The sequence below is a fragment of the Pseudonaja textilis genome, unplaced genomic scaffold, assembly GCF_049901715.1.
Source record: "Pseudonaja textilis isolate UNSWEBS1 unplaced genomic scaffold, rPseTex1.2 PTEXCTG187, whole genome shotgun sequence".
Lineage (NCBI taxonomy): Eukaryota > Metazoa > Chordata > Lepidosauria > Squamata > Elapidae > Pseudonaja > Pseudonaja textilis.
Window position 1 is genome coordinate 1 of NW_028262506.1, and position 25000 is coordinate 25000.

Consider the following 25000-nt stretch of genomic DNA (forward strand, 5'->3'; position numbering starts at 1 on the left):
AAGCAGCTTTCTTTTTCTTATCTATTTGTTCTTTTTGTATATACATTCGTTGTCTCTTGTTTGACTGTGCCCAACTCTTGGGAGACTGCCCAGACAAGCCCCAGCACTTTTCCTGGCAAGGTTTAGCACTGCCTCTTTCCCAGGATAAAGAGAAAGTGGCTAGCCAAAGTCACCTGCTGGCTTTGTGCCTAAGGTAGAACTAAAACTGACAATATCCTGGTTTCTACCCTGGTATCTTAACCACTACACCAAGCAGGCTTTCATATTATATATTACATATACATACTACATATACATATGTAATACATATTACATATTATATACAAATATATGTACTAAATGCTGAGTAGCAATAAATGTGAATGTTATTTTCTTCAGCAGACTGGAATTAATCAATACATCTTATATATAAATCTTAACAGAATTTGTTGAAAATTTAACAAATAAAATATGTTAAAATGTTCTATCTTAATTACCTTAATACTACCAATATTCCTAATAACACATGTAGTTATAGCATGCCATGTATATATATTTGTCTTCATCATAATTCATCATAAGCCAAAGTTAAATAATCAAGATACTACCAATAATAAAAAAGCATATTAACATTAAATAGGATTATAGACACTCATGAATATTCACACAAAATATATCAACAAATTGGTAATAAAGGATAAAATAAAATGCAGATGAGCATGAAGATCAGTCTCTCCAGTGGAAGCATTCTTGTGTTCATTTCAGGACCTTCTTCCATTCTGATTCTAATAGGACAAGTCATTTAATGGAGGAAAACAACTGCTGTATTGATAATACTAACCTCTATGCAGCTCCTTATCACTGTGTACTTCTATCATATTTGCTGGTGAACATGAAACAACTTTAGGTATCTCAGACTGTAATGTCAATTCAGCAGAGAATTCTTGTGATTCATTATTGCTGTCCATTGAGCCAGATGTCCTAATTAATAATTTTTAAAAAATTAACGTGATTGTTGAATTCAGAGGTAAAAAGATAAAGATTAACATATAAATTAATACTTACATAGAAAAATCACTTTGCTTGAGTATTTCTTTAAGTCTCTTCTGAAAGATTCTTTCACTTTCTGTTGCAGCCACAAATCCACGATCTTTTTTTCATGAAAAAATGTGAGGAATTTAGAGTCACTACATTAATATTCTCTCCCCTTAAGAATTGTTATTAAATATTTTAACTGAAAATAAAGCAATATATCACCTGTAAATTGCCATGCCCATCTAAAAAGTAATAATAATCTGAATCTACACCTATGTAGATTCTATTCAGAAGTTCTGAACAGAACTTTTCTGATATATCTACAAAACATGTATTGGTATGTACTGACATATGACTATTACAAATAGTTATATATTATTTTAATATATTAATATGTAATAATATATATTAGGAAAGTGACCTAGGTCTCAACAGTGTTGAAAAAATGGACTTGTGTGCAAAATTATGGCTGTTGCAGCACTTCTAACTTGAGGCCTTAACCATTACACTAAACTGGCTGTTAGGAGCAATAATACTGACACAAAATGGTGCAAGATTTTAAATTATTTGAGGAAGGTAACATAAAATGAAGAACAGAAGCAAAATATACACAAATTAGGCAATGAATTTTAGCCATGAGCTTCAGAGTAATTCTTGTCAATGTAACTGTGAGACATAGGTGGGCAATTAATTTTTCCAAAGGCTACAAGAGAACTGGGACTATTGTGGAAGACTAGACCAACAGAGCTGTGAAAGTGCAATAGATACGCATGGACGCACATAGACAAAAAAAAAGTAGCAGTCACCTTCAAAATAAAAGCAATGCAATTGTATTGCATGCATGGCATATACTTATTTGCATTTAATTTCTAATTTTGAGCTCACATGGGCTGGAAAGGGACAGCCAAAGGGCTGGATGTGGGGATCAAAAAATGTCCAGGTCTGCTGTTAAGATATTAAACTAACACATTCTTGAATTTTTAGCATCTTACCCATGCAATTTACTTATACATCACTTCTTAGATACAACACTTTGCAAAATATAGCACTGCATTCATATTATTCTAACTTCAAGAACAATTGCTTTTTCTTTACTATTTCTGCTTTTTTGGACCTAAGACTATACTGGTAATAGAAAATGAAGATGGAGTTTAAAATAAAATGAAATATAATCCAATGAAAACATATGAAAGCAACAGGTAAAGAGGGAAGAAATTCAGAAAATGTTATATTATGTAATACATTAAATTACAATATTTTTATATCCCGCCTTTCATTTAGTAATACACAATAGCAGAATCCAATCAAAATTAGACATTTTGGTCCAACAATTCTACCTTGTGAGTTAGGAGGAGTAATTTGTGATGACTCTTTGTTCTTCCTACGCCGCTGTTTCTCATCCTCCCATATTGCTTGTAACCCTGGATTCTGACCAATCTGGGCTAGAACAGAAAAGATGCAGCAGAATCAATGGCAGTTTCAAGAGCTGCTGCAGCGCAGTGGTTAGAATGCTGTACTGCAGGCTATTTCTGCTCATCACCGGCTACCAGTAGTTTGGCAGTTCGGGTCTCACCGGCTCAAGGTTGACTCATCCTTCCAAGGTTGGTAAAATGATATTCCATGGGTTATGATATTTGCTAAGGTAAATATGTATCCAGATATGCCAACGTAAGAATTGTTGTGGGCAATATTGTTGGGGGCAATGTGCTGACTCTGTACTGTTTAGAGAAAGCTATAAAGCACTGCAAAGTGGTATATGTCTAAGTGCTATTGCTATTAAGACATAGTTTTACAAGAGTTGAATAGCAGCATTGAATAGCAATACTGACAAAAATCTGCCCTCCCTCATGTTTATCATGTTAGGCTTATATTTCACCATTTACCCAGAAACTCAAGTGATAACAACTGACCTAAAATCACCCACTATGATTTTGTAAGCTTTAATGATTGAAGATGGACTTGACTGGGTACAGTTTAGCACCTTCCCTACTGGCTATCAAACAAGTTATTTATCTTTTTTCTTATAAAATATATTATTGTTTAATGGAAGTCAAATATTTTAAGTGAAAGAATTATACACTGAGCTGCAGAAACAACAATCCTGAAAAATACCATGTGATCACATAAAGAAAAATACTTTTACCTTCAATATCCAATCTATTTAAAATATCAGCAGCTACTGCATCCACTTCCAATTCACAGGTACTCTGTGGCTCTATATCTTCCAATATCAAAGAGCTGCATTTAAATTAAAGTTAAAAAGAGTATATTATGTTGTATTTTTTTAAAAAATGTATTATATTTAAAAACAGGAATTATATGTAAAGTTTTATATAAAAATACAGAAATAATCACAGATTTACAATGATTTTAACTTTGGTTCAACTAAAGATGAGAAGCATTAGATATGTACAAATGATAATTTCCTTCCTATTCCACCAGTGCCTAACAACACAAAAGTAGGGGCTAAAGGTATTTGTAAGCCCTGGAGAGCAAGATATATATGAAAAAAACCAGACTGACATGTCACAATCATAATTCCTGCTAACATTGCTAAAAGCCAAGGGATGAAGAAGTTGCAATTTCAAACATTTGGAGACTATCAGAAGTGAGTGTGCACATGCATGTACATAGGCTGACTATAAGTATTAGAGACAAATGTTTATTCCAGTTACATTGCTGGAAAAATGTGTCAGCAGCCATAAAATATATGAGAAAATTGGGTCAAATGTCATAACTTTTCAAAATAGTATCAATTATTTAAGAGATGCTGAAGTCCAGGACAATTCTTTCATTAACACATTCTAAGTAAATAAGAATACATGGGTGCTATGTTCTCAGAAGGCTATCTCTATCCTAGTATATAAAACAAAATAAATTCAAAATTAAAGGAAGAACTTTGATTGTAGCCCTCTGATTTGGATTTGTGGCCCTACCAATCAGTCAACCGACAAGTTTAATTTGATTAAACTAGTTAAACCTGCAGCCATATTTAGTACTAATATATGTATGTAGGTATCCCATGGGTTAGGATACTTGCTAAGGCAAATATGTATCCAGATATGCCAACCTAGGAATCTGATTATCTTCCCGCTGATGGGGTCTGGTAGCAGATCTTGTCCAATTATCTCTGCAACTTCCAATTTCTTCAAATGCATCACCTATATATAAAACATGGCCAATATGTTGTATTAGAAAACATGCCTCTTTATTTGAATCTTTATATGTACATATATAAAACATTTGAAATACTGCTTATTTAACAAAGTTTATTATAGATCATTTATTGGCAAAACCCTGTAATAAAATAAGCATGGAATTAAATAGAGTTTTAAGTTAATCCTCATCTGCATTTTGTTTGCTGCATATAAATTTATCTAAAAGTCTTTTAAATTAAAAGATCATTGGAAGTGCAAAAGTATATCTAAGAAATTATCTCATTTTCAGAGAAAGTTATTAATTCTTAACTTTGAGGGTTTGAGATGCATGGTAGTAGCTGCCTTTGAGTTATTTAACAAAACAAATCTGTATATTTGTAACAACACAGCCACATCATAGATGCCATCTTACAAGACTATTAAATTACTTATTCATGATGATGTCTATCTTCCATAAAGAAGCAGCAATTGACAGCCAAATAAGAGCAGAAAAACAACCTTCCTTATGTTATACAGGATCCCAAAGGGAATAATCGGTATTATGGCAGGAACGTAAGAAACATGAGAACAATTTACAAGAGTGGAACAAACTTTATGAAACTTATTCTTACATTCAATTATTAGCATATTTTACACAAATATACTATGACAGACAGTCCTCGCTTAACAACTGTTTTGTTTAGTGACCATTCAAAATTAGGATGACACTGAAACAGTTAACTTTATGACTCACCCTTGCACTTATGACCATCACAGCATCCTCATTGTCACATGATCAAAATTCAGGCATTTTACAATCAGCAGGCATTTATGACCATTGCAGTGTCCTGCACAAATATGACCAACATTTATGCACTTCACAGCCAAGTTCTGACAAGCAGAGTCAATGGAGAAGTTGGCAGTAAAATTGCAAGCCACAATCATATGATATTTTGTTTAATGATCGTAAGTACTTTGCTTGACTGTGGAAGAAATGGCATCATAAATCTGGTACAGTCAAGTTATTTTTCACTTAATGACTGTGTTACTTAGGGACAGATTTGGCAGTTCCAATTGTGGTCATTAAGTGAGGACTAACTGTAATTCAAAAATATGTCTATCTCTGTGTATTAGAAAATTAATATATTTCTTCATAAGCCAAAGCTTTAAAGTACAGTACTGGCCATATCTGTTATGACTACATCACAAACTTATATATATAAAACTGGCAGAAAATGGCTTTTAAGAAATTAGCAATATTCAGGTAAAATATGTATCTTCCCAAAAAATCACTTTCTTTCTCCCCCACAGAACCCTTAGAATTATGTATATCCTCATTTCAGGCCTTAAATCTAGCTGTAGTATCCATTATGGCAGACTGAGAAACCAAGAAATCTGCAGAAAACCTCTCTCATGTAATCAAGTAAATTACATGCATGAAGTACAGTATGACTTGAGAATATATTTATGTTTTTTAAAACAAGAGCTAACAGATTCTAAATCCATTTTTTCAACCAATTGCAGAAACCTATAAAATGCTGTTCAATATTTGTTTTCCAACTATTAACTTCTGACAGAAGAATGAAATACCCATTTTCATCAGTGATTTCACACATAAAAAAGCTATTTTGAGAAATCTCTTAATAAATACGGCTGTTATCTAAGGCCAAAACACACTGAGAATGGCATAGTGATTATGAAAAAAACATATTATTGTACCTGAAGCATCTATTAGAGAATACTTTAATAATTATAGACACCAAATGAAGAACTATTGCAAGACAGGTGTAACAAAAAACAAACTGAAGATCGAAAAGAAAGAAAACAATCAAATAGGAGAAATAAAAAGACTTGGCTCTACCCTCAAATTAGAAGATAGCACTATATAAATTTCTATATAATATTTCAAAATAGTACAAAAAATAAAGAATACTTGAGAGTCATTTTCTAGGGAATCCCATAATGTACACAGTTATTGTTTACCCTTTGCTTGGTAACTGAGGGAATAATTGTCAGGTACAAACAATCAGACCCACGTTTGAAGAGTTCAATCACAGTGGTACCTCGGTTCTGAAGTCAGACTGGGTTCTGCTGTTCTTCCTGCAGGGTTCAATCCTCCTTGATACTTTCCATATGAAAGCTTTCTCCATTCTTCATCACTTTCACTGTACTGTAGCTATTCTCTTTCAAATGACAACTACACAGACTGGACTAATATATTGTATCTATCTTTTACATTTATCTATTGTACACCATGGTTGGTTAAGTAATCACAACAACTAAGTTCAGGAAGTCATGTGCTTATTTTTTATACATGAGGAACTGCTGCTGTTTCATACATTAAAACAGCAAGAAGGGTACAAAGTTTAAAACAATGGAGAAATCAGCCATTATAGCTGTAATTTTTTATTCTGAAAGAAGAGTGAAAATCTTGGATTATACACCCAGCAGCTATTAATGTGAGAATAGTGTGGAACATAAGCAATTAATACAACGGCAACCATTATTTTCTTTAAATTACTATCCACAATTTACAGTTTATTCTAGAGGCTGAATTGTCTGAATATGTTTGAGATAACTTCCATACCTTTTTTCTTTATTTTTCTAAACTTGACCGCAGCCAGATTGATTAAATTCATTCCATATAAATTATAATCTATAAAGAGCTGAAGGAGGTAGGGAATATGAGCTTCATGAGGTTGGTAAATTTTATTCATTATAGCTCCACCTTGTAGAAGCTCGCATACTCTAAATAAATAAAAAAAATCATCAGTAGTATTTCAACATTATTTTTAAAGAAATATTTAAACATGGGAACAATACTGAACATAAATGGATTACAGCAGTTTTCTGATATCTGTACCAAGAACTTCAGCTACACATATAATCTTTTAGATAAACAAGATAAAATGAACCTAAACACATGTGTTTGTGGTATCTACAGATGTCTGTGTCTAGCTGTTCAAAATATTTGTTCTGAGCAAAAAGAAAATTCACAGCGCTAGATCTCACAAAAGGGCCCAGATTTTTGGTCTAAGTTGTTGCAGTCATTAAGTGGTGCCCTGATCTGATTTTACAACCACTTTTACAACAGTCGTAAATTGAATCACTGCAATCATTAACCAAATCACATGGTCATTAAGCAAATCCAACTTATCTAGTGGGTGGAGGTTTTTTGCTGCAAAATGACAAGAACCATTGCAAATCATAGTCATGTGGCAGTGGGATGCTGCAACTGGTTGTAAATGAGAGCCAGTTGTCAAGCGTTGTCATGTGTTTGTGTCAGTCATAACCAAGGACAGGTTGTGACTTTTGTTGAGTCCATCATAATTAAAGCCATGGTTAATTAAAAGCAGAAACAAGAACAGATGTCTTCTTTGTGACTGAAGCAAAGATTAGTTCGGGGAAAATAATAAATAAGCACAAGTTTCACAATAGTGTATATCGTAATAAGTCACAGATTATAGTTACTGTTGTAACAGCATTCAAAATTATGGCACTTTTTAAAACTTTTTTTCTACTGGCCAAGGGTTGCAAGAAACACAGCAATGATGTTACTGTATTAATGAAAGCAGAATTTTTTACTGAGTTTATCCTTTTGAAGATTAAAGTTATCTATTAATTATGCAAATTAAGCCTTTCTATATTTTGCTACTGAATGTTGCAAAAACCAACTACCTGGGGATGAGGGCAGGTAAAATGGAGGCAACAAATTTGGTATCTGTATTATATGGTAGGGGCCGTAATGGTGCAGAGATCAGAATGCAGTATTGCAGCCTAACTCTGCCCACACCCAGGAGTTCAATCCTGACCAGCTTAGCGTTCTATCCTTCGAAGATCGGTAAAATGAAGACCTGAAGACAATATAGAGACATTTGAAAACTGCTCAGAGACTGCTGTTAAGCAATATGGAGTGGTATATAAGTACTAAGTACTATTGCTATCTACAACTCACAATACCTCTGTGCATACAGGTAGTCTTTGACTTACAAGTGTAATTGGGATCAGAATTTTGGTGGCAAGTCAGGCAAGTTTTAAGTCAAGGCATCCCACCTGATCACATGATTTTAGGACTCTTTTTACAATGGTCATTAAGTGGATCACATGGTCATTAGTTGAAATCAGAGTTGTTTAACAAATCATGAAACATTTTACAATGGCCAGAAGTGTGTTATGAGTGATAAAACAGTCTTTCCGAAGCTATTGTTAAGCCAAACTACTGCCTAAAGTCAAAAATTACCTATACAGGTAACCTTCAGCCTGTACAGATAGGCCTCAACTTACAACCATTTGTTCAGCAACCATTCAAAATGGGTGTTGGTAAATTTACCTGAGAACGTCCTTTCTATCTATGCTGCTAGAAAGCCCAGGATGGGTATGACTCCTCCTGATGACATCATTAAGCTGGGTCCGTCCAGTATAAAAGTACAGCCTATGGGAGAAACCCTCCCAGCTTGGGGAAGATACTTGACAGACTTTAGTGATTGTCTCTGAAAGCCAAAACAGAATCATGAACCATAACATACCTCACCACAATCTGGACGCAACAAGGGAGGGACTGGGCTCTTTAGCAGCATAGATAGAAAGGGCGTTCTCAGGTAAATTTACCAACGCCCGTTCTCCTCCATGCTGCTGTGAGAACTCAGGATGGGACATACCAAAGCCTTCATGTCCTCGGGAGGGCCCTCGTCCGGTCTCTCACTCCAAAGTAGGCACCACTCGCTGAAGAACCCATCTGCCAAAAGCTACGCTTGTGGAGGTGTAGGAATCCAGGCAGTAGTGTCTGACGAATGGAGACGGGGATGTCCATGTAGCCACTCTGCAAATCTCCTCTAGGGGTGCCTGGGTGGCCCAGGCAGCCGAAGTTGCAGCACTTCTAGTGGAGTGTGCTGTCAAGCCATTTGGTACTGGCAGAGCTTTGGCTTTGTAGGCCTGTGCGATGCAAGCCCTGATCCACCTGCTTAAGGTGGCAGGAGATGCCTTGTTCCCCTAGTGGGAAGGGGAAAAGGATACAAACATAGCCTCTGTCTTCCTAAATGTTGAAGTGCATTTGATATAAATTCTAAACACCCTTCTAACATCTAAGGTGTGCCACTTGTGCTCTAAGGCATTGTGTGGACGGGAACAAAAATCTGGAACTACTATATCTTGGGATCTGTGGAATCCAGAATTTATTTTGGGTAAAAAGGTAGGGTCTAAACGAAGAACAACTCTATTGTCGTGAAAAGGGCAGAGGTCCTGCCATATAGATAGAGAAGTCAACTCTTACACCCTTCTAGCTGAAGTGATGGCTATTAAGAAAACCACCTTGAAGGTCAAGAATTGAAGGGACGCCTTTCTGAGGGGTTCGAAGGGAGGTTCTGTTAGGGCCTGGAGGACCTTGTGAAGGTCCCAGGAAGGATGGGAACCTGTGAACCACAGGAGGGCAGAGACTGGAAGCCTCTTTTAAGAATCTCTGAACTGAAGGATGATGGGACAAGGAAGGAAAGGAATCCCAGGAGATGACTGAAGCAAGAGCCTCTACTTGATGGCGTAAAGTGTTAGGAGCCAGAACTTTGTCAAGGCCATCCTGGAAGAAATGGAGGACCTGTGGGACCCTACTCTAGGAGAGAGACCTTCCCTATGACACCAATGACAAAAAAACCTCCAGGTGGCATTGTACATACGCATCTTAGAAGATTTACGTGACGCCTAGATAGTAAGGATGACCTGGTCTGGGAGATTGGCTTCTCTTAACAGTTGCCGCTCAAGCGCCACACGGTCAATCTGAACCACTGGGGATTTGGGTGGAGCAGTGCCCCCTGATGTAATAAGATCATGTGGTCTGGAATCCTCCAGGGAGTGGCTACAGACAGGTTCACCAGATCTGCAAACCGGGGTCTCCTGGGCTAATGGGGGGCTAGGAGAATCAGCTCTGCCCGTTCCTCCAACATCTTCTGAATGACCGCCAGAATGATGGGAAGAGGGGGAAAGGCATAGAGGAGACCAGTGGGCCATCTGCCCCAAAGTGCATTGGTCCCCTCTGCTCCCTGACAAGGAAACCTGGTGAAAAATCTGTTTACCTGAGCGTTTTGGGGAGAGGCGAAGAGGTCTACCTCCAGGGTCCCGAATGGGAGAGATCTCTGAAAATGAACTGGGGAAGGGACCATTCTGCGTGATCGACTGGGCTCCTGCTCAGCCAAACTGCCTGGGAGTTGTCAACTCCTGAGATGTGGTCTGCTGTGATAGACAGCAGATGTCTCTCTGTCCACTTCCCCAACCTTTCGGCTTCCCTCATGAGGGCCCTAGACCTTGTGCCCCCCTGCCAGTTGACGTGTGCCTTTGCAGCCATGTTGTCTGTCAACACTAGCACATGGGGCCCCAGTATCCTGTCCCTGAAATGTTTTAGGGCTAGATAAATGGCTCTGAATTCTAGCCAGTTTATGTGCCCAGTCCTGTCTAACCGGGACCAGAGAGATCCCTTGAGCCATGAGACCCTCCATGTGGGCTCCCCAACCCAGGAGACTTGCATCGGTGATGATCAGTCTGTCCAGTTCCTTGAACAGGAGACTCTTCGAAAGGGCTGGGGAAAGCCACCACTTGAAGGAACAGCGGACCTCTGGAGAGAGCAGGACCTTGGCAGATGTGTGGCTGGTTCCTGCTCATTGAAAGGTGAGCAGGAACCATTGTAGAGCCCGTGAGTGTAGCCGTACCCACAGAACGATGCCTATGCATGAGATCATTTTGCCCAAAAGTTTGGATAACAGCGACAGGGAGACAGTGTGTTGACGCTGGACCTGTCGATTGATCTCGATAAGAGACTGCCCTCGAGCTGGAGACAGAAAAACTTGGCACAGAGTTGTGTTGATGATGGCTCCCAGATGGAGCAATCTGGTTATTGGGAAGAGATGGCTTTTCTTGGAGTTGATGGGAAAACCGTGGTGCTGAAGGCAATAGAGAGTGGTTTGAAGATCTTGATGGTCAGAGTGGGTGGAGGACGACAGGATCAAGATGTCATCCAAGTAGCATTGAATCCACACTGGAACAGACCAGAGCGAAGCCACCAATGCCGCCAGTAACTTTGTGAAGACTCTTGGGGCAGACGAGAGCCCGAAAGGAAGGGCCTGATACTGGAAGTGGGAATGCTGGTAACAGAAACGGAGAAACTGGTGATGATGAGGCCAGATGGGAATGTGGAGGTAAGCCTCCATGAGATCAATGGAAGAGAGACTGCCCTCCCGAACGCTCTTCAGAATAGAATGCAGTCTGCATTTTGAAGCGCCTATATGGGATCAACTCATTCAGAAATTTTAGGTTGAGAATGGCTCGCCACCCTCCCAGGCCTTAGGGACCATGAAAAGCTGAGAATAAAGCCCATGTCCACGTTGTAATTCAGGGACTGGTTGAATGGCCCTTATATCGACCAGGTGACTAATGGCCGATTCCATAAGTGCCCTTCATGAACTGTCCTGGGAAACAGGGCAGAATAGATATTTTTCTGGGGGTGGTGATAGAAATTCTAATTGTAACCCGGACCTTACTGTATTGAGTACCCAGGCGTCTGTTGTTGACTCCTCCCATCTGGAAGCAAAGGAGGCCAAACAACCTCCGATGGGAGGGGAGAATGAGAGATTTCGAGCGACAGAAGGAGCGACCCCCTCACCCACAAAAGGGCCATTTACCCACAGCTTGTTGTCTGCCGGTAGCCTCATGGCGTTAATCTTGACGCTGAGAATACGCTCTCTGAGGTCTGGAGAAGCGAGAAGCGTTTTCAGGCTTGAATGAGGGAGGCCGGTATGGGGTAGGGTGAAAGTCTGCCCTCTTTCCTGTTGATGAAAGGACTTTCCTTTTGTCTTTTGTTTCAACAATAAATGGGTCAAGGGCATCTCCAAACAGCTTCTCACTGGTACATGGGGCAGAAGCTAGTTTCCACTTCTGTCGAGGCTCTGCTTGCCAATTTCATAGCCGTAGCAGACTCCTAGCTGCCACTGATGACGCTATGGTCCTGGAAGAGAACTTGGCGGCGTCAAGGGTGGCGTCCTCCGAGAACTCTGCTGCTGCTATGATCTTATTGAGGTCTTCATGCGACCTACAGTCTGAAGGAGGTATGTGGCCTTGAAGTTGGTGTAGCCAGCAGATGGAAGACCTTGTAAAAAATAATGTAGCAGTCGAGGCCCAGATGGCCCAAGTCTAGGCTTGATGATTATGTTTCAGTGTTTGTTCAGAACATTGTCCTCTGCCTTTAGTACATCCTCAGGCTCAGTTGGAGTGCTTGAGAAAGAGGCCACAACTGGGGCATCTACTGGAGGAACTGCCTAAGCTGTAGCTAAGGAAGGACCCATGTTGTAGAACCGCCTATCTTGGGAAGATGGGCGGGGGCCTGCAGTGGGGAAGGCAAATTGTTCCTTGACTAAGTCAAGAAAGTTGATGGAGGAAGGACGGACCTCCGAATGAACAATGGGTTTGGAGAAGAGGGAATCCCCATGCCCCGATTGTACCTCTTGAGGCTCGGGGGCAATTTCCTCCACTGACAACTGGGCTGTTACCAGTGCCTTGTGTAGGAGAGGTTTGAATAAAGCATATTTGAATACAGAAGCTGAAGGAGCCTGATCAGACCTCAGATCTTCCTCTTCCTCCGAGAGGTTAGGATCCCAGATTTCTCCCAGGGGAGGGGCTGCACTCAGATGATTATCCCTCATACTCTCCCTGAATGAGGTCCACTCCTTCCGCATAGGTAAGATGGGCTCTTTGTTCTACCTGGCGAGGCAGTCCCCTTTGGGGAATCTGAGCTAGAGGAAAAGCTGGGAAGGAAGGCTGAGGTCTGTCTGAAGGCCTGAAGATGTGTTGAAGCCCTTCTGCCAGACCCTGTCTGATGGCTAAGGAGACTATTTCGTTGATGTCAGAAGATCTGCCACTCAATGGAGGATCTGGGGGCTGAAGACCTGCTGCTGTTGGAGTAAAAGTGGCCTCTGGTCTTGATCGAGATGGGCCACGGATGGGATAGATGAAGAAGAAAGATCCAAGGAGTCTGGGCGAAGTAGGGACCTGACCTGATCAAGTCTTGAGGTCCTGGTTGGATTTCAGGTCGCTCTAGGGACCAGGATTGGAGGTGGCTAAGAGGAGCTGAGGTATTTTCCCTTGCCCTAGAAGTCGCTGGCTGAACTGTTGTAGTTGACCATCATTTGTTCAATAGTTTTGTTGAACTGCCTTTCTAAGGCTGCATGCCTTCGTTTCTCTGCCTTCAATTCGGCCTGTGATGTTTTCTTTCTTAGCTTTGGCCCTAATCTTGGCTGCCACCTCCCTTTGAACAGACTGGGAGCGTTGTCTCCTTCTCTTTCTTTTTCCGGCTTGGGGACCTTGAGAGATCAGGCCTGAAGGCTGTGTGTGGACCTTGTCTTGATCCATAGTATGCATAAACAGACACAAAGGTGCTGGAAGCGATCCACACTATGTGTTGTCTATGCAGTAGCCTGAATAGGAGCTTATGAATGGTAGAAGCTGGCCTTTGGGGGATGATGCCATCTAAAATGGCCGCTTATGACTTTCTTTAGAAGAAGAGGCTTTCAAAATGGCCGCTCACCACGTGAGGTTGAAGAAGAAGCCTCCAAATTGGCCACTCGCAAGAGCTACAGGCTACGCAGGGGTTAAATCATTCCTTAGGCTGTAAACAGCCCCGAATGGCGAAATCGGCAATAAAGTGAAAACTGCAATTTTAATGATCAGCTGAGAGGCGCTGTTATCGCCGATGCGATCTTTACAATCGTAGCGGCCAAAATCGCTGAGGGAATCTGTGAGGGAGGATCAAGGGTTGCTCCCTACTTACAGTCTCCCTCTGTTGAAGAAACGTTGAATCCTTGGCGTTGCAAGAGAGTGCAGCCCCACTCTCCTGAAGGCACAGCTACACCAGAACTATGCGAATGATATAAAATAGCTTTGGCTTTTGCTGCTAATTAAACTGCTTTCAGAGACACCAGCTTAGTCATTGAAAGAAGCTGAGTCAAAGCTGGAGGGTTTCTCCCACAGGCTGCTACTTTTATACTGGACGGATCCAGCTTGATGATGTCATCAGGAGGAGTCATACCCATCCTGGGCTCTCGTAGCAGCATGGAGGAAAATTACAATGTGTCAGCCCACATTCTAGTCTCTGTGTAAAAAGATATACTATGGAAGTACTAACAACAAAAAATATTTACCTTTTTACCATAGCAGGATTGTAAAGATATATCTTCATGAACTGCCTTTCTTTTTCATGATATCCATAAAAAGGCCTGGAAAACAAAAATTCAGTATGATATTATATTCTGGTTTGTCTTGCTCTAAATAATCACTTTGATGAAGTGGATCCACATATGCCTTAAATAACTATCAGCAAGCAATAGGAACCTTGCCCATCACAGCCCAATCTGGAATTAAGATTCACCTGTATATATTATTTATAGGAGAGTTTTCTTTAGTGCAAATCAGATATGAAGTAACATAGAATGAAAGATCAATTATTATTCCATTTGTCAGAAAACAGTTTGAGTGTATACTAATCATCTTTCAATCTGAAGCGAGCACTGCTAATTGATGATCTGGAATAAAGCTTTTTATAGTGCTGCACAAGTGAGAAGACATCATTCCGACACTCAGATTATGATCTCTGTACCCTTTGAAACTCCAAGTTTGAGAGAGAACATGGATTAGTTGGCTATACACAGCTGTGCTAATGGCCCACCCCAAAGTCTTTATTTTGGAACACTGTGGCAGCTAGATCAGCACACTTTTTTTTACTGCCTTTCCCAAAATACAGATGACAGAACACTTTTTTGCTTATCATGCAGCTAAGGGCAATTACATAGTAGCTCAGATAACAAAGTAGGGAATGGCAACCACAATTTTTTTACTTGAATTCCAAATTATAAATTAAGGCTTTTAGAATAAATCTTCCAAAGATTATTCCAAAGATTATTCACATGCAAATAAAACAATTGAAACAAATGATCAAATATGGCACATTATGGGAATGCCATAAATGACAGTCCTGCTAATTCTTACATTTGAAGCAACTTGAAATTTCTACCCAGGTTATCCTGCCCTACAAAAGAAATATTTCTAGTTTTAATATTGATGTTTCATAAATGTATAAATTTAATAATATTCTTCCAAAGTTAACCCACCTGAACTGTTCATCAACTGAGAACAGAAATCAACGTATCTTCTACACCAACTATGGAAATGTGGAAGTATAAAGTACATTTTCATCTAAGAGTTAAGAAATCTTTAACTATAATTTTAGAACCATTATTAAGCTACATGGAAAGGCTAAGGAACATGGTTTATTTCTTCTTTAAGAGATATGAGATATCTTTACTAATATAAAGGCTGAGCTCTTGAGAAGGGAAAAGGTTGTAATTTCAGCTACCTTTAACACTGGCAAGAAACACTAAACAAAATCACATCACTGATCCTTCAATAATATCTTGGCTGAAACAGATGAAAAATATTTGTTCTACTAATTCCCATATTAAATCGGTTTTTCAATTTCTTTCAGTTGCTCAGCTGCTAATCCCTAACTGACCTTGTCTGGACTTAAAAGCTAAGCAGGAATATAAGAACTGTTAGTTACATCAGGAACTGAAGAACAACTTAGAAGAAGGCAATGACAAGTTACAATATTTCTATAATATTGCAAAACTGAAATCCATAAAATCAGCAGGCATGAGGGGCTCAAATTCAGGAAAGGTTATTTTTCTTCAATTGTGCAGTTCTTACACACTGGTATCATAAGAAACACACGAGAAAGGAGCTACACAATCAGTTTTAAACATACAGCAGAAAATAATACAGCATAATTCACAGAGCACAAAAAATAGTAAAATGCAGACTTTATGGCTATTGGTCTATAGCATAGCAGCATAGTATATATATATCAGTATTTGGCAACCTGCAGGCAATAACAATAAAAGTAATGCAGCTTTTATATTTTGTACGTAGTATGAAACATCAGTAGGGACGTGCAGATTCCACATATTAAATGTTCAAACAAAACCAAAAAGATCTTTGCACTTTGACTTACAACATGAAATTTAATTAATTACCAACACTGCTGTAATGCATATTGGCTACAATAGCAACCTTTACATCTGCATAACCACACTCAACACAAAACAACCCATAATGAACTTCTCTTGGTCGAAGAAGTTGTAAACAATAAGTTTATTCAATGGCTCAATTGTTTATAAACTGATATTGTCTCTTATCCTTTTATTGAACTTATTGAATGATTGTTTTGTATACCATCCAATCATCCTATGTGAAATGGATACCTGTATAAATTCAATCAATCAATCAACCAATCAATCAAATAAATCTATCCAATAAAGAAAAGTTTAGAGTGGTCTTTACCAGAATTTGGTTATGGGATCATTTAGTACCCCAGTGTCTTATCCATGCCAGTTGATGACTAGGACCAGCAAACAGTCTATATCTAACAATATGATTAAAAAAAACTCTGCTTCTTCTACCTCATGCCCTCCCATGCCCTCTTTCTCTACTAGTCTTGACCCATGATCCATGACTCTTTAGCCAATTTTGTTAGGGAGATAAAAAACGGAGTTGGTTCATTGTGAAAATTAAAAGGCAGGTATGGTACAGTAAACAATACCAGTTTAAATGTTATGAGGAGAATGGGAGTCTGTTCTGTGTATTCAGATACAAATAACAGACAACCCATGACTCACTGAGACATGCTTTCAAAAATATTTTCTTATCTAGTAACAAAATGACCACAAGAGGGCAAAAACTTAGTGGGAGCTATTTCTGGCTTCATCCATTGACTTTATTGGTGTGAAGCTAGCAGGCAAGTGTGAGAAATCACAATCTGATTGTGATTGTGGAGGTACAACAGATAGTACTATAGCAGCCACAATTTTGCCATTATGAAAGGTCTGGAGATTCCTGAAATTTCAATCTGATGAGAACAATTGTGGGTGCATTCTTTATTTTAGTCCATTTGAGGTACCTCAATTCAAAAATTGTTGCCCTACGATGCACCATTTTGCCCAACTGAAAGTTACATACAAACAGACAAAAGAATTTTAGTAGTATATAGATTAACCCTTTGAAGATTCTCAAAAATAATTTTATTATTTAACTATGTTTAAAAAATAAATCAATACTTACATTCCATATACTAGTGACACCTTAAACACATGCTGAACAGAAGAAGATGGATTTCCTAAAGTGACATTGAGTGCCCGGTCAATGCTGAATGCCAAGCTACGCAGATAATGATCTGGCAAATGTCCATAACCATCGTATGGCACATACAAGTAAGGGAAAATACCATGTAAATGGAGACAAGTCTTCTGACCTGAAGAAGAAACAAATTGTTCAGAATAATTCTGAAAATTCAGGAAATCATAATTTTCGAATAAGTGCTAAAAGGTGTGAAATATACACATATAAATATACTATTTATTTATGCTACATTACAGACTGCAAATGATTCCGAACAGGTACTTAAGACTTTATACAAGAACCGTAGTTTTGCCAATGTACGTGATATATTGAAACAGTTTAAAATCAGATTTAAAGCAACAATTATGTTAAATTATTTAGTTTATTAAATAATGAAAGTATACAGATTCTTCAAACAGCATGTGTAAATATATTTTGTTTATATATGGTATTTGCATGTCCCCTATTCCCATAGGTTTTGGGTAAGTAATAAATGTAAAGATACAATACCTTCCCAAACCACCACACACATATACACACACACACACACACACACACACACACACACACACACACACACGGAGGGAGAGAGGGAGATCCAATAACAAATATATTGTTGACTACTGGTATATTATTACGAACGAGGAACTTTATTTTTAAAACATTTCTAACAATAAAAATATACAATAATTAATCTGAACAGATCAACCCAGTAGGTCAATATTTTAACACTGTAGCAAAAATTTATCAAATATTATCAAGATAGATTTGGTATGATCTTATGATTTATTGCAAAATAAACTAAGTAAACTATAGTTATCTCGTTAAAATGTTTTTTTAGTGATGATATTAGGTTATACAATTATTGACTGATAATATGAGCTATTATGTAATATAATTATATTAGTGACTAGGAAATGGATGCACAAAAAAAAGTGGTAAACCAATTGATGCACTGTTTGTATATTTATGAAGAAGGATGATATTTTTATGTTTTATGTGGTATGTCTGTGTTTGTTGTTTTGTTGTTAAAATAAAAACTTTTTAAAAAAATTTATCAAAACAAATAATGGTTTTTTATGCCAAATGGAAAAAATATTACTGTTATAAGAAATCAGCATAGAAGCTTTAAATCAGTACTGTGATATGAAATTAAAAATCTGAATTTTGCATTAATCTTTGCAAAAAATAAGATTTTGTGGGGTTTTACAGTTTTTAACTCTTTTTACTATTATGTGTACAACCTAAGTAAAACTTAAGTTCCTGTCACAATACAATTTCAATTAAACAGACCACCTGGAAGAAATAATGTATATTAAACTGATGCTTTGCAGATGCTTATTAAATGTAAATTCATGTAATTTACTTACAATATATGTGATTTATATAACTACACATTATGCATAATCATACAAAAGTTACAAAGTGTCAAGACCACTTCATCTGCCATTTTCACTATTTGGGGATTAACTTCAAATCATATTTTACCACTTGCATCCAAAGTCCACTGAACAAAAGTCTATAAAACTGAAGTTTTATTGAATTACATCCAATTATTAACAGAGCATATGCAATCTGTTAGTATTCGATACACAGAAATATCACTTAGGATGCTTTTACTTCGGGAAACTATTGTATTTCCTGTCCTTTCTTCCACAGATAAAATTGTCAGGGTTAGGGTTGCATTAAAATATTCACCCTGTACACAATTTACAAATCAGTATTATTAAAACACTAAAATAACACAATAGCCTGATATTATCATTACTGAAATTTAATTAACTCAGAATATAATAACTGAAAATCAGATTAAAATTTTATAAAAAGAAACAAGGACCACACGTATCCACTCTTAAGACAATCATAAATAGGTAGGAAGGATTTAAATCAGGAGTCCCCAACACCTGGGCTTCTGCCGGGCTATGAGTTATTCAAAACCAAGCTGCCTGAAGCAGCGGGTGAATGTGCGTGCGCGCATATCCCCACTTGCATGATGTTGTAGTCTGCCGGTGGCCTGCAGAGCTGGCAGCAGAGTCAGACAGTGTGGAGGAACATGGGCTAGTCCTGGAGTCTGGGGAGGACTCAGATGAGGGATATGCATCTAACACAGAGATGGGGCCAGAGCCATCTGAGAGTTATGTGCTGACTCCAGAGCCTCCGGAATCTGACATCAGCAAGGCAGAGGAACAAAGAGAGCCTGTTCCTAGTGCACGCTTGCACAGAGCTGTCAGAAGGCAGGAACAGTTAAGATAAATGGGGAGACTCGGGAGTAAGGCTTGGAGATGATTGGCCACTCTCATAAGACATAAAGGAGGAGCAAAGGGACATGAGCCTTTGCAGGAAGCAACTTTGTTGTTTGTTCTGATCAGTTTAAACTCTGAAGCTCTGTGTTGACTTTGTGTTCCGTTTGGCCTTGTACAGCTAATTGGCAATTTAGTCATTGGCAGTATTTCAAGGAAGATAAAGGTGGGTCTTATCAGCCTTATTCCGAAAAGACTGTGGTAGACTTCTGTTGGACTATTCACAAATTGTTTGGGACTCATTACAGGGTGTGAATGAATATAATTCACAACCATTGAAATAAAAAGAGGGTTTTAGGGACTAAGCATGATTATTACTGTTTCAGGAAGCCTTGGTCAAAACACATGAGCAGCAAATGGAGCAGTGCATGCTTGCCTGCCCCTCGTGTGGAACCATCCCTTCTCCCCCCTCCCGCTGGTCCACAAAGCAAGAAAGGTTGGGGAACTCTGCCTTAAATGTAACAATGAAATATCAAACAAATATAAACAGATTTGTTATACTAAATCTATTATAGGAAAATTAAAATAAATATCAGTTAATTTGGGGGGAAGTCATAAAAAGAATTTATATAGAATATGACTAAAATTGAGCCTTCTTTAATTTGATGCTTAAAGATACATTGGATTTTAATCCTATAATTCTAGGTTGTCAAATATTGCCTTACTTCATGAATAAAAAGTGTGTGTTTATGGCCAGTTTACCTGTGTAGAAGGATCAGCACTTTAGAATTAATAGACACCAACTCATCGTGCATAATGGATAAAGTAGGACTGGCATTTTGCATAGCCATGTGCATTTGTGATATGGCCTACCCTAATAAAAACTTCATTTTATCTCTTAATCATAAGAAGGTAATTTGCTAAGCATCTTGATGCTGACTGAATTCAAACATTGCAAAAGCATGGTTTTGTTTGTTTCTGACATAACAAGCTGTGGAAAAAGTGCCGCTGTGGTTGATAAACCATCAGGAGATACAACAATGGATGTTGGTCTGATGTGTTCAATAAAGATCTGATATAATATGCCCATTTGTGCACCATTTAATTAGAATCTTCTTACTTATATGATTCAGGTAAAACACTAATCAAAGAAAACAGGATTATGGGTAATTTTAAAGGGTTTATAACATTTCTCTAACTACTGTAAGTATAAGCTTGATTTTCCTGTTTTAATATTCAATTTATACAAATATTTTACTATTAAATTTGCTAATTTCTGCTTTGGGTCATTTTATGGGAAAGCTGTGTACTTTACAGTCCCTGGGCAGTTCATTTCTGACCAAAAGGAATTAAACTTTTAGGACAATTGGAATGAATATATGTCCTGGTACAAGTGAAAAGCTAGGATTTTTTTTAAGGTCTACTCTACAATTGCTGTGCTGATAAACAATCTTTTCTTTATGTTATTAGATTCTCAGTGCCAGTGGGCAAAGATAACTATGAATTATAAATCAATGATCTGGACCCAATTAAAAGTACCTGGTGCTAACCTATGTACCTGGTGCTAACCTCTTATACAGCTTGGCTCCAATCTGTCTTGAGGGTAATCCCTCTTGAGCAGAATCTGCCTGTGCTATACAATCATAAAAAAATGCTTAGATCCTAAACTCATAAAAAATTAAGGGAAATGGGTCCAAGTGGCATCTATTTTCAGTGATGGTACCAACATTTGTCTATCACATATGGGTTATGCTGGTATTCCTGAAAGCATTAAAGAGTAGTATTGTATTGCAGTTTTAGGCAATAACAAAAATATTCAATGATCCAATGCATCAGTTTGGTAAAAATAATAATGTACATTAGTTGCTTGTACCTGTAATTGCAACTCATCTACAGATAGTCCTCCCTTAACAACCACTTGTTTAGCAATGATTTGAAGTTATGACAGCACTTACAACTGACCCTCATAGATGCAGCTATTGCAGCATCCCGCAAAGAGCCATGGTGGCGCAGTGGTTAGAATGAAGTACTGCAGGCTACTTCTACTGACTGCCAGCTGACTGCAATTTGGCAGATCAAATCTCACCAGGCTCAAGGTTGACTCAGCCTTCCATCCTTCCAAGGTCGGTAAGATGAGGACCCAGATTGTTGTGGGCAACAATGCTGACTCTGTAAACCACTTAGAGGGCTGTAAAAAGCACTGTGAAGTGGTATATAAGTCTAAGTGCTATTGCTATCCTCACAGTCACGATTGGAATCCCAGCTTGCAATGATGATAGTTGCGGCCTCCTGCAGTCATGTGGTTGCCCTCTGCAAGGTTCAACAATAAACAGTAATTTGGCTACATTTTGCTCAATCTGGGGAAAAAATTACTGACAATAAGCTCCTCTTTACTAAAATAGACCATTTCCAATTTAGATGAAACATCTATGTGATTATTGTGTAAATATTTTAAAAGTGACAAAACTAGATCTGAATAGATTTAAATATTAAGATATGTAAGGTCAGGTTGCTTACTTTAAACCAAATAGTACTGCATTTCTCGTGTTATCTGTTTCCTAATATCAAGGGATCGTTCTTTCCCATGAGCAAACAATTATTGAGTGTATTCCAAAGGGAAGATTCTAGTAAATACTGATAATTTTGATTCTCCTCTAGACTGAAATTCAAAAGCACTTCATATGTGCACAATGATAATGTAGTGAGAATCTCTAAATCTTTTGTTCTAAAGCACTCATATAACTAAGCAAGAAAAGTAAAATTAACATTAGGAAATTTGCAATAAATTTCAAAAAAGCATCTTAATCAAAGAATTCCATCTGAAATACTTAAAACAGCTGGTTGAGCTTCTAAATCTAAAACAAGATATAAGAATGAAAAAGCTTGTTGGAATATAGATTCTTATTTCATAAAATTAAGGACAGATGTTGCCTACTTTTACTTTTTTACAATAAAACTTAGACTTAATGGACCATACAGGAAAAAAACAAAAATACATTAATTAGACTACTTGCGTATTTTGCAGCAAAACTTTATTTTAATGGGGAAACCCACAATTTAATATTTGTACATTTTAATTATATTTATTTGTTTGAATTTTGGTGCTGCCTGACTTTGGATGATAATATTGAAGACGTGGCGTTAAAACAAAATTCACTGCATCCATATTTTCCTAAACTGAGGTCTGTTGAGGCTTTATTATATTGTTTGATGCCTGCCCCGATCCCCTGGATTCTTAGATATAATACCCCAAACGTCATACTTTATAAAACGTAAATATTTTACAAAACAAGCATATTATCAAACAAGATTTTAACCTCAGGATAGTTATAAACGAAAGGCTATCCTATCCCACAGTAATAAAGCCACGCTTGATAAAGCTACTTAACATTTAGCTAGAAAGAGTTTTACAAGTTCCTCACTCTGCTTTAGGTAATGTGGCCTGTTTAAAGCTTTAATATTTGACATGTACAAGCTTTAGTTGTTAATTTAGGCACTTTTTACTGATAAAATGAAAAGCATAGAAATTATAGAAAAGTAAACTATCTTTCATTTCAATTAACTGAAACATCCAAAATCATTCTGCCACCTGTTACTTGGGACAAAAAAAAAACTCTTTTTCTATAATGAATGAATGCTAAATCTGTAAACATAATAATACGGGCTGCATTTATACTATCTAACAATAAATATAGAGTTACAAATATGTATACGAAGATGAGAAAGAAGTCAGCTGCAGACAATTCCAGCAACTTTTTGATGACTAAATCATGGCTCAAAGGAAAACAAGCAATTGCTAGAACTGGTTAGAGCGGGGGAGGGGGGGGTGAAACTCAGGGCCCGCAGGCCAGGCCGAATTCAGCCTGGGGAATGCTTAGATCTAGCCTGCAGGGCTGCCCTGGGAAAAGCAAAGGACCGGCATGCAGTGCGTGTGCCAGCGAAAATGGAGTGAACTCTGTTTTCGCTGGCAGAATGCTTGGGCCACCACAGGAGCCCCCTACACGAATGACATCAAGCTGGCCACACACGAACCCCAACCATACACACACACACACACACACACGGTCAAACACAACCCTGATGCGGCCCTCAATCAAATTGAGTTTGATACCCTTGGTGTAGAGATTTGAATTCAAAGAGCAAAACATGATTCAGAATATACATGGATGTATCTGTCAAAAGACCTTAAAATATATGTAGCTCTTTCTGGCCATGCACAATTGTTGTTCTGGAAATATATTTTAAGAAATGAAACCCAGAGATAAGGGGAGCACTTTCTCATGCTGGGAAACGCCATATAATTCATTCATTTTATTGTAATACTTCATTGTATTTAGATAATATTCAAAATATCAACAGATACTTGAAACATGAGGTAAAGCAGAAAAAAGATATTATACAAATGTATTAAGAATATTAAAATCATAGCATTTGTAAGCTATTCTATTAAAATTTATACAGTTGCTTTAGATTCTTTTTATATTACTAGGAAAAAAGTGAGGTTCTAAGACATTTAAACCATTTTTGAAAAAAATATGCAATATATCTATATTTGTTTAAGATGGTAAGAAAAGAGCAGTGCCAGGATTCTTGTGGGTACTTAAGTGAAGTTCAGATTACTTTTTCTGGCTATATTGAATTTTTTTGGCTACACCTGATTGGGCAAGAGAGATAATTCAAATGCAGCTCTTTTCTCTGAAGTAGCAGGTAGACAGGCGGAGTTTGAGGTCTAACTCATCTGACGCAGCAAAAGCAACTTGATGTAAACTTTTAAAGAAACCTGAAGATTACACCCGAGCTTTTCAGAGGCAACATGCAATCTTAAGAATTCAGGTTTTGCATCTCTACTCTTTGTATCTAACTCTAATTGACAGGATCTATTCTGGCTGAATGTGATAGAGATGGACTTGGTTAATGCTTGGGATGGGGAGCTGTTTTGGAATGGCAGACTCTTGGCAAGACTGTCAATTCTTTTTAAAAAAAATTGTGGAATGAGGCAGTGGCAAACTTCATTTACGATACTGTCAAAAAAAGTCACATGTATTTTTCTGAAAATAAACTCAATTTAATTCACTCTTCACTATTCTGCTTAAATGCTATATGTGAAGAATAGGTGTCATGGATTTGGGAGAAGATTGCTTTTTCCCATTGATGGCCCTGTTTAAAAGGTTTTCTTAAAAAAATAGTAATATTTTTTGTTAAATTATCTTGATCTACTCTCAGTGCTATTATACTTTGCTCACCAAGATTGACCTATCCAGGTTAATGTTTGCAATCTCAGCAATTTAAAAAAATTCTGAACACAAAATTTCTAAAAAGTTACAAAAGCAAAAATTGGCTTTTCTTCATGTTGAATTGAGAACTCCAAATATTAAACAAAAAGACTAAGAACATTTTATAGGATCACAC

The 25000-nt window shown here is 37.6% G+C and overlaps 1 protein-coding gene across 1 annotated transcript; it reads right to left on the reverse strand.

The window, feature by feature from the left end:
- Positions 1-17551, reverse strand: LOC148123843 (DNA polymerase zeta catalytic subunit-like; the record flags this gene model as incomplete). Its single annotated transcript, XM_087918659.1, has 8 exons — positions 1-960; positions 1045-1129; positions 2352-2456; positions 3158-3252; positions 4085-4175; positions 6739-6899; positions 14324-14398; positions 17295-17551. Coding segments are annotated over 8 exons (1014 nt in total), but the record flags the coding sequence as incomplete, so codon positions are not given.
- Between the last annotated feature and the right edge of the window lie 7449 nt (positions 17552-25000).